Raw genomic sequence first — 18136 nt, 5'->3', positions numbered from 1 at the left:
GGCAAACTGCTAATCTCCCCTGCCTTCAGCAACGACTGAGCCTTCAAGATCAGGGTAATGTATTCTGAAATTTCTAAAAACAAAGTCTTTGCCCACGTGCAGCCAACACCCGTAATACGGACAGCCACGAAGAGTCCGTAATAGTGGTAGCCTCCCACGCAGTCGTTTTTAAGGGACTCGTATTACCTCCTCCCCCTGTGGGGAGGAGGTAATACGAGTCCCCTAAAAACGACTGCGTGGGAGGCTACAATAGTGGAAGCAAGAAAAAGAAAATGGCTCAAAATGACAATTAAACAAGTGGAATTTTAAATATTTCCACTGATTTTGACTGCAATACCAGTTCCACACCCACTGTGTTCATTTAACGTCATCGCGTTTGCAATACCAGGAAACAAACTTGTCTCAGTAGTTTATTGGAGCTGTTTTAATAACTTTCAGTCGTAAAGTTTCAAGAAGTTTTTACAGTGTATACTTTGTTACTTAGGCAGGCATTTAGGTTGCTGAGCATAAGACTACAGGAGTAACAGCCAAATATTCTAATAAATATATGTTATTCACCGGCCGAGGGGTCACCACTAGGAAAAGCTGTACCCGGTGGTCTTTGAGTCCTGCTTCCCCAGGCCGTACTCAAGACATGCAGAGGGCACAGTTTTTCCCAATACGGACCGACCTAAGCCGGTGAATGACATTTTTATTTTTTCCCGCAAGAAAACAAGGCTCGAGGTCTTGAAACGAAATTTTACGTAACCATCCACAACCACGTTCGTAATCTTATGCTTCAGTAGCCTGCGCCACGGACGGAATCAATCACCGGCGGCGCAGGCTAGTGCTTCAGCTGGTTCACTGGGAGTTGACGCCAGTTTCTGCCTAACGTATAAGCTTGGAATACAGTTGTTAACAATTTTTAAACAGAGCGTTAGGAATGTAAGAGCACAGGAGTAAGTCCATCATTGTACGATATTCTACTTGGCTGCAGCAATTATTCCAGCAACACCTGGCGAAGAATCAGACAAAGAAAACGTGAGAACCCAAGAAAGTTCACTGCGAGCAGTCTCTTTTTCCTCAGGGATAGTTGAATGCCAATACACACCAACGAACACGAAAATCGACTCCGGCGCGGAGACGAGACGCGCGAGGGAGATTTTCATGCGTGTTCGCGTGTTTCGGACCAACCAAGCGTTTATAAGCCCGCACCACAGATGGAATCATCCGCCGGTAAATCCGTCTGCGAATTAGCGCGAAAATTCTTGTTTTAGACGAAAGTGACTTCCGGTATTTCGTTTCCTTCGTTGGGGGTCTAGAACAAGGATTTGGGTACTAATTCACAGGTGATTTCCTCTGCGGCGCAGGTTAGCTCTTACAAGCGTCCCTGTCTTTTTGGAAGTTATAAAGTTGCCGTTTTCGAGAAATGATGGTTGAAGTATCCAGAGCGTTTCAGTCCTGCTTAATTTGCTTTCTCGAGAGCGTAACTTGTGCTGGTCGTTTCGCCTACGAGTTGTTTCGCCAACAGCCAGTTCGCTATGTCTTAGGCCAGTTACCTAACTCTAAAGCAAATACCTTTCTCGTTCTTTAAACACTAACCATCACTAGTGAGCCGCCGAATTACTAAAACAAAACCCTTTCTCGTTCTTTAAACTATCATTGCGACTAGCGAATCACATAACTCATTAGCAAGCTGACTTACGACGTTAGCGAATTGTCCATTAGCGAAACATTTCGTAAGCGAAACGACCGCAATTCCTTGTGCTATACATGTGGTTGTACCACACATAGGCGACCACCGAAACTGGTGGCCCGGAAAAGGAACTCTAGTATAGTGGTTTGACTGAAAAAAGTAAAAAGAAATTGGCTAACAAGAACGAGCAGTCGTTTATACAGAGGTCATCACTAAGGATGGTTCGACTACACTTGTATTTACTTCATGATATAACTCACTCTCAAAGTCAATTTTCTCTGCGATATTCTTGGACTTGATGTGTGCTTCTTGATTGCAAATAAACACTTTTCCATCCTCCTTGACCGTCCAACTCTGTGCTTTGATCCATTCATCAAGTTCTTCGCCTGAAAATGTTAAATATCAAGGGGATTACTGAAACTGTAGCCCTAAACACTTCCAAACTTACAAGTACTGACAGAACTTTCATTTTGGGCCAGATGCCTGAAACAACAGGACAGCACAACACAGACACACTGGGACTGCAGTGGAATGCCCTCCCTATGGAGATAAGACACCTACCTTTTAATGTTTTTAGAATATCGTTACATAATAGGTTTAATGTTAAAAAGTAGCTTTTATTATTTTGATTTAGTAGACTTAGCTGTGAAACTTTTCTTATTTCATTTGTAATACTTGATATTAGTATTCTAGTAATTTTTATTTTCTCACAGTGCACTATTGAGTACCACTAAGAATAATCTGATTATTATTATTTATTACTATAAATTTATTTATTATTTATTAATCAATATTTTACCAGAAAGCCCATTCACAAAATGGTTTTCAAGGAGGTTCTGGGTTGAATGTTCATTACAATAAAACAATTGGCCAGTAAAAAACTAACGGCAATAACCAAGAAATGAACAAAAAATAATAAAATAAAATAAATACAATATAAAAAGTTATTATTTATTATTTATATTTATTCATTCATAACAACAGCAAAACATTTATAAAACAGTTATTTACATGGCAAAACATTTCAAAACATTTCCGCCCGGAAATAGCAGGTGCTAGTCGAGGCGGGCGGAGAAAAGGGGGACAGCAGTCAGTGATAAATTACGTAAATAAATAACATATACAAACGTAAATACATAACATTGACAAAAACAACCACTTTTAATAAGTAAATTATAAATTATACTAAACTCATTGTAAAACTAAACTAATATTTTCTTGAAACTAAACTAAATGAGATTTTCAGTATCGACTTTATAAATTAAACTGTGTATCGTTCCGATAGTTCGCTATTTTTTTAAGCAGTATGGGCGATTCATCATAATCGTCCTCGGCCTCTAATAACGAAAATAACATGTCATTGATATGTTTCTTGAAAGCTCTCTTGGGGAGTTGACGAAGTTTATCACAAAGGGAATTCCAAAGCTTAGCACTGAACCTAGCAAAAGAACCTTGGTGTTGATTCAGTCTCGATGGGTTAATATAAAAATTGTCGGAGGAAGAGAACCTGGTCTCATGATTATGCTTTTCTTTAGCTTTAATGAAGAGATTACTAATGTTAGTGGGAACAGTTAAACATGAGACGTCGAACATTATTGAGGAAACTGTTTCAACGTATAACACATTTAAAGGGAGGATTTTTGAGGAGATGAATAAAGGCACGGCATGCGCTCTGGGTTCACAGAAATACATCAACCGAAGGGCACGTTTTTGTAGCACTAGGAGTTTTTGTAGATGGGATTTGGCAGCTTGGCCCCAAGCAGCCAAACCATAGGACAGATAGGGTAGTATCAAAGAGCGGTAAATACTTAATAGAGTGGTAAAAGGCACGAGGTGCCTAAGACGGGCAATAACTCCAATAATTCTACTTATTTTTAGTGCTTAATTGTCAATGTGGTATTTCCAGCTCAAGTGACTGTCTAGTAAGACACCTAGATATTTTACATGATTCTTACACTCAAGGGAAGTAAGAAATTGATTACTATTATCAAACATTAATTTTGAATATTGACTGAATAGTCCATCTTACGTTGATAAGGACGAAAAGTCATAAACTTGAAAAATAAGTAGATTTACATGCAAATCTTAACATAATAAATTGTTACACAGAGTCATAAATCCAAGTGAATACATTTCTTTTAATCTACAGCAAAGGTGAACATCTATTGTGATGGGACTCTGGGAGTCAAAAGTTCTTGGTCACATATTTAGTATCACTTTCAAGTTATTTAAGTAAATAGCATTATGAATAAGAATATAAACATACCTTGGAGGCCTCCAAGAAGGTCTGATATAAGGGTTTTGTCCAGTGTTTGGTATGTTATTCCTATGACGTAGCTTACATCTGAACAAATAACAACAAGGAACACAAAGGCCGTTTACATGACAGGTAAAAAAATAATTAATGGTACGGACCCATTGAAAAGTGGTACTACCCATAATTTTTTGTAAAGAAATACCCATGCTATTTCAACAGGTCCGTACCATTTTTTACCTGTTGTGTAAACAGCTCTACAGTTACATTAATGTCTCAAATGAATGTGAAGCCCCCGATAATCAATTCTCAAAACCCACATACATAAATTTATTTTCACATGTTTTCGGAGAGTAGCTTAAAGCTGATCAGTCTTCGAGTATAATTGTCGAAAAGAAATACATATACAAAACCAACAAAACAGGAATATAAATAAAATGTGAAATAGAATGCGAGAGATTTAAATACAAGAATACTAAATTAGTTCATTAACTTAATTAACTATTAGGATTAAACATGTTAAAATTTACACTCTTCCTCTTAAATTTGTTGTTATAGCACAAGTTCATATGTTGTCTGGGAGTTATTCCATAGTTTTGCACAAAAATATTTAAACAAGTTCAACCCATAGGTTGTAGTCCTACCCAGAAATTCATAGCTAACAAACAAGAGGCTAAACATTTCCTTCATTTGCTTTTAACCTGATGCTGAAATGAAAACCAAAGTGAGAAGTTTGTTAACAAACAGCTAGAAGGTTATTAAAATAACCTCCATTCAGCCATGTCACTCACATTTTCTTATTGCATCGTGAAATCCTACAATACCATCCACCAGATTGCTTTCTTTCTCAAGGTATTTCTGAAGGGATAGAAATAAACAAAAAGCTTAGTTTATGGCCAAATCCTACCCTGCAGACCACCCTGGTATAGGGTAAAGAAAACAATTGGAGAGCAGAGCAGGCCAAACTCTTTGTCGCCCAGACAGCGAGCTCAAATTTTTCTCTTGCCCGATACCCAACTTGGGAGCCTGTTCACAGGCTAATACTCTATTATGGGCATCCTGCTAATATGGATGAATTAACCTTTCCATGCTAGAGTCAAATGCCACTGACATCTGAGTCTGTGGATGAAATTCTTACATCTGAACACTAAAACAAAACCCTTATGCAGTACTGCCCTGTGGTATTGTTTATTATGCTGTAAAAGGTGGTTCCAATGGATGAAATCCTAAAGTGAGACCATTCAAATGAAAGCTACTGAGCAGTACTTTCCTGTGGCACTGGTTATTATGCTATAATGTGGCAAACTTTCCTGTGGCATTGTTTATTGCCCTATGTTACATGTAGGTGGTTACTTTTGAGTCTATTTATAATGAGTATCATGGTAATGCTAATGTATTTATATACTGCACATATCGCACAGTCTCGTGGCAGTTTTTCTGTGTGGTGTTTAAAGGCACCACTGGCAGCCACTATCAGTCCATATTATTTTTAATCTCACCCCCCCCCCCCCCCACCCAACCCATGCACGAATTATAACTATATAAAACTACTAAGCATTTCTTTCCTATGAGACTGCTGTACTCGTTATTTGCTTTTACATGTGAGTGTTCTAAACCAAATACTTGAATTTCGAGATTTCAAATTTTAACCCAGGCAAGAGACAAAAAACACCCACCCATGCCTCCAAAAAATCACACTTCTCCAGAAGCTCAGCAAGCTTGAGAACCCGATCTATGGCAGGATCTTGTTGCTAAAATATGTTAAGGATGTCAAGTTTAATCTTCAAAAACGTCTCAACAAGAATTTTGTCCAAGAATTTAACAATGATATCAGATACTGCCTAACAAACCCACTCTAGGAGTAGCTTTGATTCAGTTGATTCAGACAGTATACTGGAGCAATGGCTGACTCAAACAGCACTTCTGTCACACCTAATTCTTCAATTCCTTTTTGCACATGCAAGCTTCATGCTTGAGTTATCACACCACCAGGCATTAGCCAATCACAAACCTTGTTACACCTTGTTAAACCTTGTTACACTGAAAAATACATTACAGCAATCAAAGGCTCCTGTGAGCCAACTCGTGAATGCAGATGACACGTAGTAATTGCAATTTAGACGGCTACGGAAACTTCCTCAAAAGCTAAAAGAAATTATATCTTTGCCCGATTATGTAACGAAAAATGACCATTCTTGTACTATTCAAATGATTGTCAAATTATTCTGTACAGATTGAATAAGCCGATTATTCTGATGCGCCGATTAAAAAATATCACGTGTTTTTTTTATTCAAAGTTTATAGGAGCACGCCATGTGCAGCTACGTCATGCAAATTCGTGTGATAGTCCGCGGCTACTGGATTTCGCGATCGGGCTAGTGGATTCTAACCATCACTTGCCCGATGGGCAAGTGAAGTTTTTTTGGGAATTAAAATTACAAAATTACTGTAGGGCAAGCCGATCTCACAAAGGGAAATATGTTCAACAAAGTATCGCATTACGATTCATGCCCGACATAAATGCGTGAAATTTTTCCTTTGGAGTTCAGTCCACGCAATCCTCAAGTAAAAATAATGAACTATGACAAGCTCTTGCTAAATAAGAATTATTTATCGACCGCGTCCTTTTGCTTTCCCATAAATTACCAGTTGTAAATTTCGAAAATGAAACATTTTTTCCCTTTGAAACCTCTATGAAAGCTGACAAGATCTTAGAAGTGTTCATTTCACCAGAAATTTGCATAATTTTGTTTACGACGTCAATGATGCGTGACATGGCACGTTCCGCTTTCGCGTGAAAACTGACAAATTAAATTATTTCTAATTAAATTATTTTTAAATTAAATTATTTTTAATTCTTGAAAGAAACCGCACTTCGTAGAAAAAAACGAAAAAATCCTATAACTTTGCTCAGATTCAACGAAAAATCCCCATTCTTACACTAAAATGATTGTCAAATTATTCTCTACAGAATGAATGAGAGAATTCTGACGCGTCGTGAAACAAATTTTTACGTTTTTTTTTTTTTTCACTAATTGAGTTTACGACCCCGGACTTTCTGAAAAACTGAAAAAACTTGAAACTTTGCTCAGATTGAACGAAAAATCGCCATTCTTGCACTAAATGATCGTCAAATTATTCTCTACATATTGAATAAGAATTTCCTGATGCGCCATGAACAACAAATGTTCGCGTGTTTTTTTCCACTAATTGAATTTAAAACTCATTCACTGCGCACGCCCGAAAGTTAACGACAAAACCGACTGATCGACTGATCGACCAAGTCGAGAGTCAGCTATCGCTATAACTCGTTCATTGCGCATGCGCGCATTCACGAGTTAATAAAAGGGGTAAAGCATAACTTACCTATGTGTGTTCCTCAAATTTAGGGCTCATTTTTCATGAAAAGCAAAAATCAACCTCAAATTCAACATAGGTTGGTTATGCTCTCACCGCTTCATTTTTTATGTGAATGTATTGAGTTTGCCGCATTAGAGATATTGTATCAGATTCTGTCGCACTTTAAATCAAATCTTCAATACTAAATAGATTAAAATGCTACACTAGTGGCAGACCACTATGTTATCACTTTGTTTACCACATGACAAGTACAGCACCAGAACCACGCCTTCTAGATCTAAGGTCCAGTACCGTAACCTAACCACTAGGCCATGCTTCCTCACTATTGACCTGCGACACTAAAAATGTGTCAAAAGTGTAGTTATAAAGGATACATTGGCATCATCAATTAGACATCTGCACATTATGAAGTCCGCATTTGGCAACATCATCAGAGCTTTAAGGAGAATCTGCATGGTGACTGTGGTTTGATGGTATGCTGGGTTAAATTGGTACCTGACAACAAGCAATATAATCAATTAATGGCAGTGTGCAGATAGTCCGCTCTTATTTATAGCCTCATTTATACTGCTGCTTTGCACTAAATGTTTGCAATACAAACCTATAATTATGGGCAAGATTTCCATTTTTCGCGTAATATATCAAACACGAGACACAGTGTTTCATCACATATCAAACACTGAGAAGAGAGTTGAAAATACGATGCGTAGCGGAGTATTTTTGATGAACTTCAAGGTTTTTGATATTGTGATGAAACACTGTGACGAGTGTTTGATATAACTTCTCAAACAAACTGATTTTGAAGGAGAAATTAATGATGCAAAAACGAGGAGTTTTTCATCAGATATCCAAACACGTCACGATGCATGATTTCCTTTGTCTTTGGCTTTTGAATTATTAATGAGTTTGAGAAGTAATATATCAAACACGAGGAAGAGTGTTTCTTCCAATTTCCAAACACCGAGAAGTAGGTTGGAAAAACGAGGCGCAGCCGAGTTTTTTTTAACCATTTTCAAGGTGTTTGGAAATAGGAGGAAACACTTTTTCGAGTGTTTGATAAAGCTTCTCAAAGTATTGATAATTCTTGGAGAAATTCTAAGCCAAAGTTCACAAAATTTTATGATAATTAAGATCACATTTCTAAACCTCCTTCACGGTAGTGATTTGCTTTGCTTTGGCTTGATGAATTATTAATGAGTTTGATAAAACAAAATGAAGCACAAAGCAGCAGTTAAGACATTGGAGCAACATTTTCTGATGGAATTCAACTCTGCTGAATCTGAGCTGAAACAACAAAAGTAATCTAAAATGCGACATAGGCCGGTTATGCAGTGAGCCCTTCAAATGATGCCCCACAAAGAATATTTATAAGCAGGACATCAAACTCCATTTGCTAAAACTGTGCCCAATCCAGCAGCTCACTCATGAATGATGGATGTCATTGCATCAAGCCAACAACAGAAGAAAATCAATTTACCTGCTTAATTTAATAAAGTATTATTTAATTTTAGTTCTTTCAATGGACTAAAGCATAATACTCACAACTTTAAAACAGCAAGATTTGCATCCAAATCATATGCATTATTGTAAACCTAAAATAGATAATAATAGAATTAACAAAAACAAACAAACAATTTAGTGATTTCCAACACCTTTTTCGAGAAGTTCATGACTGTATGCTAATGTCCTCATCTTTTCAAACAGTAAAACCTGCCTCCATCTTGAAATTTTGATGACACTGAAGCAACTTAAGTTTTGAAAACTGGAGCATATTATTGGGTGAATATCAACTGATATTTTCCAGTTTAGTTCAGCCATATTACATCACATGAAGCATTTCAGTTGACCACTCACAGACTGGAAAAAATGTTTAAGGATTGTAAAGGCTGATAGTTTAAAGTAGCAGGGAACTCACAAGAGAATGTGATTGAACACACATACATGTTCATATATGTGGCACTGAATACTGTGTCAACAACAATGTAAGTCAATGCATTTACTTGAAAAAGCTCAACAAGTGTCACTTATGATTATTATTTGAGGGCAGCATTTTTGAGGAGAAGCGCTTATTGAAAACTTGTTAATTAAAAAAAAACACAACTACTTTTTGTTTCTAAAAACTATAACAACAATGTGAAAGTCAATAATGTCAACATGATTGTCTCCTTTGCAGTTGGTTTGAGATGAATATTGTTTTACAGTTTTGCTGTGGCACTCTTTGATTGGTCACTGAACTAGAATTTCAAATAAGCACAAAATTCTTGTTAAAGGGCTGTGGACAATATTCAAGGGCTTTGCAGTTTAATCAGTCATGTAACCTGTTTATTTTAGGAATGACTCTTATAGTCTTTTAATTCACCAGGGCCAGGTTGTTTGAAAGCCGATTAATGCTAATCCCAATTAAAAGTTAACCGAGGTTGTCAGCTCGCTTGCTAAGAATGTTCTTCAAATTATGCTAATTTTAAGCTTATGGTAAAGAAAAGTCTTCGGCAAAACGGAGGTACAAAAATCTTTTGGACAAATCCTTATAGATTAGTAAATATACTTGAATCAAAGTTCATGTTAACACAGGATTAGCTTAATTGTGCTTTGAACAACCAGGTCCAAAAGCACTACAACTTATCACAGCAACTGTAAACAGTTTCAGATATAATAAATAGCCTGGTCTTGCTCATGCATATAGGAAATGTTATATTTATTCATACCTGACAATGGACATAGCTCTCCAAAGTTGTGAGATTTTCAGGATTATACCTATAGGAAAGCAAATTGATTCATTTACCATCTTTTCTCAAACCAAAAACGGAGGAATCTTGTTGACTCTGTAGGCAAAGATTTGAGGGTGTAAGGAACATCCGAGTAAATCAGTGACAAGCAAAGGTTCAAGGAGGCATTTCTAAAAACTACTGAAGAGTAATGTCAGGTCTCAAAAGTTTTTTTTTTCAAATCCTTTTTCCATCAATAATTGGTACAACTTGTTCATCCTAACTAGTTGAATGTCTTCCTTAATATTGTTAAGTTTTCAATGTGTTGCCCTTCAAATTTATCACAAATAGAATTTCTGTCAAATAACATTGTAAGATGAAAAGTATCGACAAGAAAATCCGACATTTCATTGACTCTAATATGACAAAATGGAGTGTGCGAGATGTTGGATTTTCTTATCGTAGCCTGATCACTTTGAGAATCACCCTCTAGTCAAACCCATTAAGTAACTTATCAGGCATGTTTTCAAAGACCCAACTGTCTCCATGATAAAATGCTGCTGTTCTCCAAGACTTTACGACTAAATCAAGGCCATATAATACTGAATATACCCAGTCTACTTATAAGGAGAAATTCTTATCTCTTATTAGTCTCTGGTAGTACGAGTTTGGGTGTAATTTCAGCAGTGAATTGAAGGCAATGATAGACTACACACAGGTTAGTTTAAATCTTATATCATGTAAGCTAAATATACATAAGCGCTTACATTGTAATCTTATGTATAAAGCTCATTTATACACTTTGAAAAATGTACAAACAATAACCTTCTGATATCAGTTATTCGTTGTTTAGGAAGCGATCGGACTTCCAAAAGATTCCTTTTAACGGAAACATGCTTCTTAAGTTCATTTTTCATTGATATATTTTAAAGCAAAGTTCTGACTTATAACATGGTTGAACTCATGGCGATCAGCAATTAGCGATTTATCGTTTGCCCACGTGGATCAAGAAAAAAAATACAATTTGACCTCCAAAAAGAGTTTCTAATACTTGATTGTCACATTTCTCTTTGAGATATTACATAAATCTACAATTTCTAAGTAAAAGAGTAGCTTTTTCTCGTTCCTACCTGTCTATTCCCTTCAAAAGTTGAGACACTTTTTCTCTCATTTCATCCGCCATCTTGGATAGCCGACAAGAATAAACGGTCGTCCTGGGCACTAGCACCTCGCTCTCACGTTCTACGCTTTGCCTTGTCGTCAGCCAGACAACCTTGTCAATCAATCAAAATTCGAAGTAAAAAAACGCGTCTTTTTCCACTCATATCTGTAAATTTCTGTAACCTTGCTGAATGAAGATAGTTTCAATGTAAAATTTTCTACGTTTGCAGCCATAAAACTTTTCGGAACGATCTGAAAAAGAGGCAAAAACGCGAAAACCTGTGGAAGCCAGCTAGCGCGGTCTAAGATGATGACGACAGCTATCTATTCTTTTTTCTTTGTGACGTCAATGTTCAGAGATTTCGCGGGAAAATTTTCTCTCAGCTCAGTTTGCAGTGCAGCGACATGGCGCCCGCCTTTCTGTGACTGTCGGTTCCGTAATTCTTCATTCGAAGGGACTCTCTTTTCAAACTTATTGAAGACAAGGCTGAGTAGAATTGTGGATGGAGCTTTTTCCTGGTAAGTGTCAATGTTTTTATGCCCTGTTTTACAATAAAATTTACTGTTTACATGCGGTCACCGCAACGCGAGTAAGCGACTACAGTCGGATCGAAAATATTCCCTCGAAGTCGTGACAAAGATGTTTTTCCGAGTATGCCTGTGTCATTTACTGAATGATACATCATTCTCAACAAAAGTTCCTGTTAATTTAATACGCTGTCACCGCGACTTAGCGACTACAGTCGGAACGAAAATATTCCCGAGAAATTTAACCGCTTCATGTGAGCTTATGTGTTTGTATCGAATTACCGTTTGTTCGAGTTTTATATGGCGATTTATATATTACGAAATTACTCGCTGCAGAAATGGCGCGTATTTAATATGAGGAAAGTGACTGGCTTTCAGCCCCAGAACAATTTACAATTTTCTCTTTCCTGCGGTCGAAAGGTGAGTCAATTTTTAAACAGAACATGACTTTTTGAAAAGGTCAAAATCCCATAAGAAATTCACAGTCAAATCAGACTCAAATCAGTCGATTGAGGATGAATGAGCGTAAAGATGATTTATGCAGATTTAAGCTCTTCCGGCAGCGAATAGCGGAATACTGAAGTTGGAATAACAAAGCGAATTGTTCAATTGTAAGCAGTCATTTTACATCGCTGTAGTGTTTTTAACAGTCAGGTAAATATTGTGAGCGTGTATATTTCTGAAGGACATAAATATGCAATGTATCCCGCCGTTGTTCGCTGGCGTTTCGTGGGTCGCGCGGAAATTGTGACGAGAGCGGGAAAAACCTAACTCCCTCCCCCGTCCACTCTTTTTTTAATTTATTTTATTTTTTTTATAAGATTTTCTAACTTTCTCATGTTTTGAGCCTGAAATGTTCATAGCATTTTCCTAACTAAGTTACATGGTATAGAATTTCCGAAACCCGATATGAACGTGACCAGGAAACCTAAAAAAGACCATTGTGCGCTGTATCATCTCAAATTCCTTTGACGCAAGTGACTGGCTAGCCAAGATTTAAATTGCAGAACTGAATAAAAATGCTTTATTTCTCCTTAAAGTTAGTCTCAGCACAGGTAGCCCAAGCTCTATGAGCGTTTATAAGACTCTTTATTTGACCTTTGCCAGGAGCCGATAACTCATGGGCTCCTGCCTTTGTAACGTCACGTTGTAATTTGAGTGTGACGACGAGTGTTACACAATGGCGTAAATTATAACGGTTTGAATGGGAATTTACGAACGTGTTTAGGAGTAAAAAATAAAGCACCACCTTCAGTCAAACATCTCGTTGTTAACACACCTCGTACATCTCGTTTTTATCTCCTACCGAAGATAGAGAAGCCCAACAACCCTGGTCGACCCATAGTTTCTGCCTGCAGTTGCCCTACGGAAGACATTTCAGCCTATCTGGATGAAATCCCCGGGGGGGGGGGGTACTCAACATGAAACCAAGGATAAACATCCCAAGACGGTTCCCACAGACAGGAAAATGGTAGGTCTTTTTACACCCTCTCTCGTTTTCAACTTCAATCAAAAGTAAATAGTACATTTCATTAAGCACTTACCAACCGAGCATTCATTGCATCTAGTCTGGAAATCCAAAACATGACGTATCCGACGAGCTGATGGAAAGCATCGCTACGGAACTAGAGGCCTCGGGTATCTTTGCGGCCGGCAAGGTTAGTTAAAAAGTATATTTTCAAAAAGAAAAATAGAATGCTTAAATCCTTAAAGGGCAGAGTACGCGTAGGGTCCAGCCAATTGGTGCCAAATGGTTTGAAACGTGTAGGCTCTCTGGCCGACTTGCAGATTTGCAAATCAAAGATTCCTGCCCAGTCCCAACTCCCTAACGGCCATGAGACCGTGCAAGCCTTCTGGACCCCTGAAGAGAAGAGGTTTACATCTCTAGCCCTTTAAATATTTAAGTATTAATTTAGTGTGAGCTCACAAATAACTTTTTTTTAAATTTAAATTCTTATATAAAGTCTAATAAAGCAATAAAGTGTCTGCTACGATTATAGTTGTGCTTATTTTTAAAGGCTACAGTTTACAATCAACCAATACTTTTGTATTTCCCCATATATATTTTTTAGATCCGAAAAATTGGAAAACAACAAAAAAAGAAAACAAAGAAAATCAGAAAAAGAAGAGACAAAAACAAAAAAGAAAGGAAAAGAAGAAGGAAGAGCTCAAAGCCTTAAAGCAGAAGTTAATTAGATCGAAACAACTGTCAGCGCAGCAAATTCTGATTTCAAAAGAATTAAATAAAACGTTAAGAGAAATAGACAGATTGTACGTGAAGCTATCAAGAATCAGAAATACATTTCTCTTCAGATATAATTTCAGAAATTATAAGTCATTTAAATAAAAATCCAAACTTTTGAAAGGACTTGAGATAAAGTTTTTCATTATACTGTATTACCTTGTTTTTTTTGTTTTTTTTTGAGAATCTATATCTGCAATTGTTCTTTTAGTCTAGAGTCCTTTAACTTTCAATTAAGAGTCTCATATAGCAAGCTGGTTTTAAACGACCAAGCAAATAATTAATATACTGACTCATCTATAGACTGACAAGCCCTAGAGGATTGTATGAGCCTCCTTCAGATTTACATTACCTCCTCATTCCCAACCCCTGGTTTCGTTTTATTTTTTTTGTTTTTTTTCAACATTAACCCAATTAATCTCAAAATTTCTTAAATGTCACATGAATTATCAAGATTATTGTTCAAATTAGCTCTATAAACTTATGTTTTAACATTTTTAAAACGGAAAAATAAAGTTTCTTTGATCCGCAAAGGCTTATTTTCCTTATACACCCTTGTATCAATTGAATCTGTTTCTAAAAAGAGGTTTAAGTAAAATTTTAAGGAGGCGATTATAAATAAGACTGCTATTATTCCAATTGACCAAACGATGTATGCATTGATAGCCCATTTTCAATTATTGGGCTGGGTTGGCTTTCGGTTGTGTTGTTTGTTCATTTCGGCTGATGTCCGTGGGTTTTTTGTCTGACTATTTGGTTAGTCTCTCATTGGCCTCAGTGGTTTCACTCCTCTTTGCGTCTGTCTGTCCCTTCCCATGTTTCCATAGGGTTCAGTTATCTTCACTAGTTCTACTAGTGACACGGTTTTCGGCAAACAAACTGAATTAGCTTTCTACATGGGCTTAATCTTAAAATTTAAAAGCTATATTAAAACATCAGAAGTTTTCCCTTCATGCTTTAATATTATATTAAAGCTGCAATGCTATAGAGAGAGACTTCATCTTTCTCCACCGATCTGACACACAAAGAATGTTCGCTCACAAGACTCGCTGAACTGGTACTCACCTTGAATTCCTTCTATCGTCAAATTGGTGGGGTTGCAATGGGAAGCAAAATGGGGCCAAACTATGCCTGTTTATTCGTTGGCTATGTGGAACAGCAAATCAGCGAACAATACATTTGTTTACACCATAGCTACACAAGAGATACACAGACGACATTGTTGAAGCAGCGTCATGTAGAAGGGAGGAACTCGAACCCTTCAGTGACTTCGTTTCAAACTTCCATCCAGTACTCCAATTTACATCCACTATCACTGAAACAGAACTACCGTTTTTGAACATTAACCTACACATTTCTGATGATAAGATTCAAACCTCCGTCTACTACAAGGAAACAGATATTCACAACTACCTCCATTTCTCTTCTTTCCATCCTGATCGCCGCACACGTGCTATCCCTTACGGTCAGTTTCTCCGCCTGTGTCGACTCTGCTCCGACGATGATGACTTCCTCATGAGATCTAGAGAGAAGCTTACCTTCTTCTCACTACTTGGTTAGCCTTGTGCTTCCCTTGAAAACGATCTACGGAGGGTAGCAACTATCAACCGTCCTGATACCCTACGCTCGTCTGAGCAGAATCACGGAACCGTTGACAGCCGGAGTACCTCTGGTCCTCACAAACTACTCGTTTGACACCCAAATCAAACGGTTTCTACTTCAGAACTTCCGCATTCTATCAACCGATCAGCAAACGGGAGGTATCTTCCCACAACCGTCTTTCGTGGCATACAAACGCGACCTCAACCTAAGAAACATGCTACTCTTTTTCTGTCTCGTTGCCATTTCTCCTGCCAGTCCAGTAATCTTGTGTACTGCATATCCTGTAACCGATGCCCTACCATTCTTTACATTGGTGAAACCGGGCGGAGCCTTAGGAGTCGTTTTAGCGAACACTTACGTAGTATCCGCAACAACACTCCTGAGTACCATGTGGCCCAACATTTCAACTTCACGGGTCATAGTATTTCAGATATCCGGGTGCGGGGTATGCAGTTATGCAATGGGACAAACCTCCAGCGCCAGCAGCGTGAAATGAGGTTGATTTTCCAACTTGGAACTGTTCAGCCGGATGGACTTAACATCAATTTTAACTATGTTTGAATTGTAACTTTCAATGCATGCGCGCTACTATTCATATGCGCGCGTGTGTCCGGTAGCGTATTTCAATGGTTTTCTCCACACTGAAGAAGGGGTTATATACCCGAAACGTCTGTGTTTTTTTCAAAACCATTTTTGACACTTTGATATTTATTAAATACTAGCTGTTCGATCAGCCTTGAATCCTTCAAGTAAACTTGTTTTATTTTGTCCATTGCTGATCCTGATCTACACTAAGATTCAGCTACAAATTGCTCCTGTTTGTAAAAATGGTCCTTGCTAAGTTTATGAAGTTACAACGTTTTTCAGTCACTCAATTCCATTAAAATAAATGTGACTCGGCGGAAACAAAAACTCTGCGCGCGCGCAATCTGTATCTGTTTGCTTTGCACGCGCACTTTGCAAGGAAACTGTCTCTTTTATGACGTCACAATGTGTATTCGACCGCTCAGTCAAGTAAGCTTCGTTAACGACGATTTGATTTGTATAGTTCATTTTTTTACTATTAATTTCGCTTCGATTTAAAACGAAATGCACGATAAAATGCGGCACCAAGGTAATGTAAGAATTTTTATTCTTACAATGTAGAGGTTAAAATTTATTCACTGCTCGCAAAACCGCACAACGAAGATTAACGAAGAAACTGCATTTTGTCAAGAACGGAAACTGAAAACAACTTTTAAAATGGGTAAATAACGAAGGCAAGTTTGACCTTCTTTTCTTTTCTGTTTAGGTCGCTTCCTACGAAAAATCTTTACGGGAATTCGGAGAAAGAGTTGAACAATAAGATGGTTGGAGAAAAAGCTTAGCTGGTTAGTGGTGATCCCGCGGCATAAGTTGGTTTGGTAATCTATACTTTCAGCATTGGTTCGTGAGGAACATAGTTCAGATTCACTTATGTGTATATTGCGAACCCACAAATGACCAGCTCCTAGTTGGCTTTTTAGCTCAGTTGGTAGAGCACTGCACCGGTATCGCAGAGGTTATGGGTTCGAATCCCGTTGAAGCCTGAATTTTTCAGGCTTTCTTTTTGCAACTGCGATAGCTGCGAAAATAACGGCAGCAATCACCTACAGTTTAAATATATGTTAGTTCATATATTCCACATTTACAATGGACACCATTGGCTGTTACACTGCGGCAAGGGGAATGCATGTGATGTGGACAAGGGAGGATCTTGATTTTGGTGATAGTATCAGTAATCTTGGGAATTATACTGAAGATGGTTTTGAAGAACAAGGTGATCGTTTTGGAGAAAAATTATGAACATCGAATATGACGAGGAGGAGTCCATATCTATTGGTAAATCTTGCTCTTTCAATTAGAATGCAATTTATAATAATATTTATGATCATTTTATAAGTAGTCGTTTAATTGTTTGTACATGGATGCAAATTGCCACATGAAAACTGTGCTACTGAAATTTATAGTTATAATCATTATGATTGTCATTGTCATTGTTACAAAAACTCCTTTTGCATCCTGTCTGGCTTGTTGTAGAGCCGTGTCCAACCTATGGACATGAGGCACTATTTAGAAGATGTTACTTGATTGACAGTACTCTGCGCAATATGTGATGTTGCCAGATATACAACTGATGAACCTCTACAGGCCTATCTTGGCAAATCGTAGAGCTCTTATTACCCGAATGGCGTTGTTTCGTTCTTTATACCTCAGCCTCAGACCCTACTTATTTTTATCTCAAGGGCTTTGTACTTCGACAGCTTCTCTACGACCGTGACTGTCATTGAAGTGTTCATGTACTTCTTTTCTTTGTTGTCCTTGATAACGGTGTTCAGGTTTGTTGGCTTTTATCTCTCTGTAAGTGTGGATGGGTATGTCTCACAGTGACTGTTGTTGATTGGTGTGTGTACCACACGTCAGTCGTTCCGATCTTGAATCTCCTGTATATCTTCCAGAGCAGGTATGACGCTGCCTTGTTGTGACGGTAGATGTGCTCAGTCGTGGCCATTTCCGGGCGTCTGGAAACTGTGGTCAACATGGTTTCTTCAGATACTTTCCGCAAATCCTGCAGAGTGAATTTGTTTCGT

The 18136-nt window shown here is 37.8% G+C and overlaps 2 protein-coding genes across 2 annotated transcripts; one reads left to right on the top strand and one right to left on the bottom strand.

Annotated features, from left to right (window-relative positions):
- Positions 1-396: 396 nt before the first annotated feature.
- Positions 397-11222, bottom strand: LOC146455118 (eukaryotic translation initiation factor 3 subunit K-like). Its single transcript, XM_085094805.1, has 9 exons — positions 11125-11222; positions 9995-10043; positions 8832-8881; positions 7664-7784; positions 5606-5680; positions 4721-4787; positions 3942-4019; positions 1936-2061; positions 397-994 (listed from the first exon to the last, which is right to left on the bottom strand). Exons 1-9 carry the CDS (start codon positions 11175-11177, stop codon positions 963-965), a joined length of 651 nt encoding a protein of 216 aa, XP_084950931.1. The 5' UTR covers positions 11178-11222; the 3' UTR covers positions 397-962.
- A 123-nt stretch (positions 11223-11345) lies between these two features.
- LOC146455117 (uncharacterized) lies at positions 11346-16179 on the top strand. Its single transcript, XM_085094809.1, has 4 exons — positions 11346-11674; positions 12995-13154; positions 13252-13341; positions 15120-16179. The coding sequence occupies exons 2-4, from the start codon at positions 13074-13076 to the stop codon at positions 15483-15485; spliced, it is 537 nt and encodes a 178-aa protein (XP_084950935.1). The 5' UTR covers positions 11346-11674; positions 12995-13073; the 3' UTR covers positions 15486-16179.
- The last annotated feature ends 1957 nt before the right edge of the window (positions 16180-18136 follow it).

The sequence above is a fragment of the Pavona decussata genome, unplaced genomic scaffold (genome assembly GCF_977016875.1).
Source record: "Pavona decussata unplaced genomic scaffold, jaPavDecu1.1 SCAFFOLD_286, whole genome shotgun sequence".
Lineage (NCBI taxonomy): Eukaryota > Metazoa > Cnidaria > Anthozoa > Scleractinia > Agariciidae > Pavona > Pavona decussata.
Note: the sequence above shows the minus strand (reverse complement) of the source record. Positions and strands in the feature narration are given on the sequence as shown.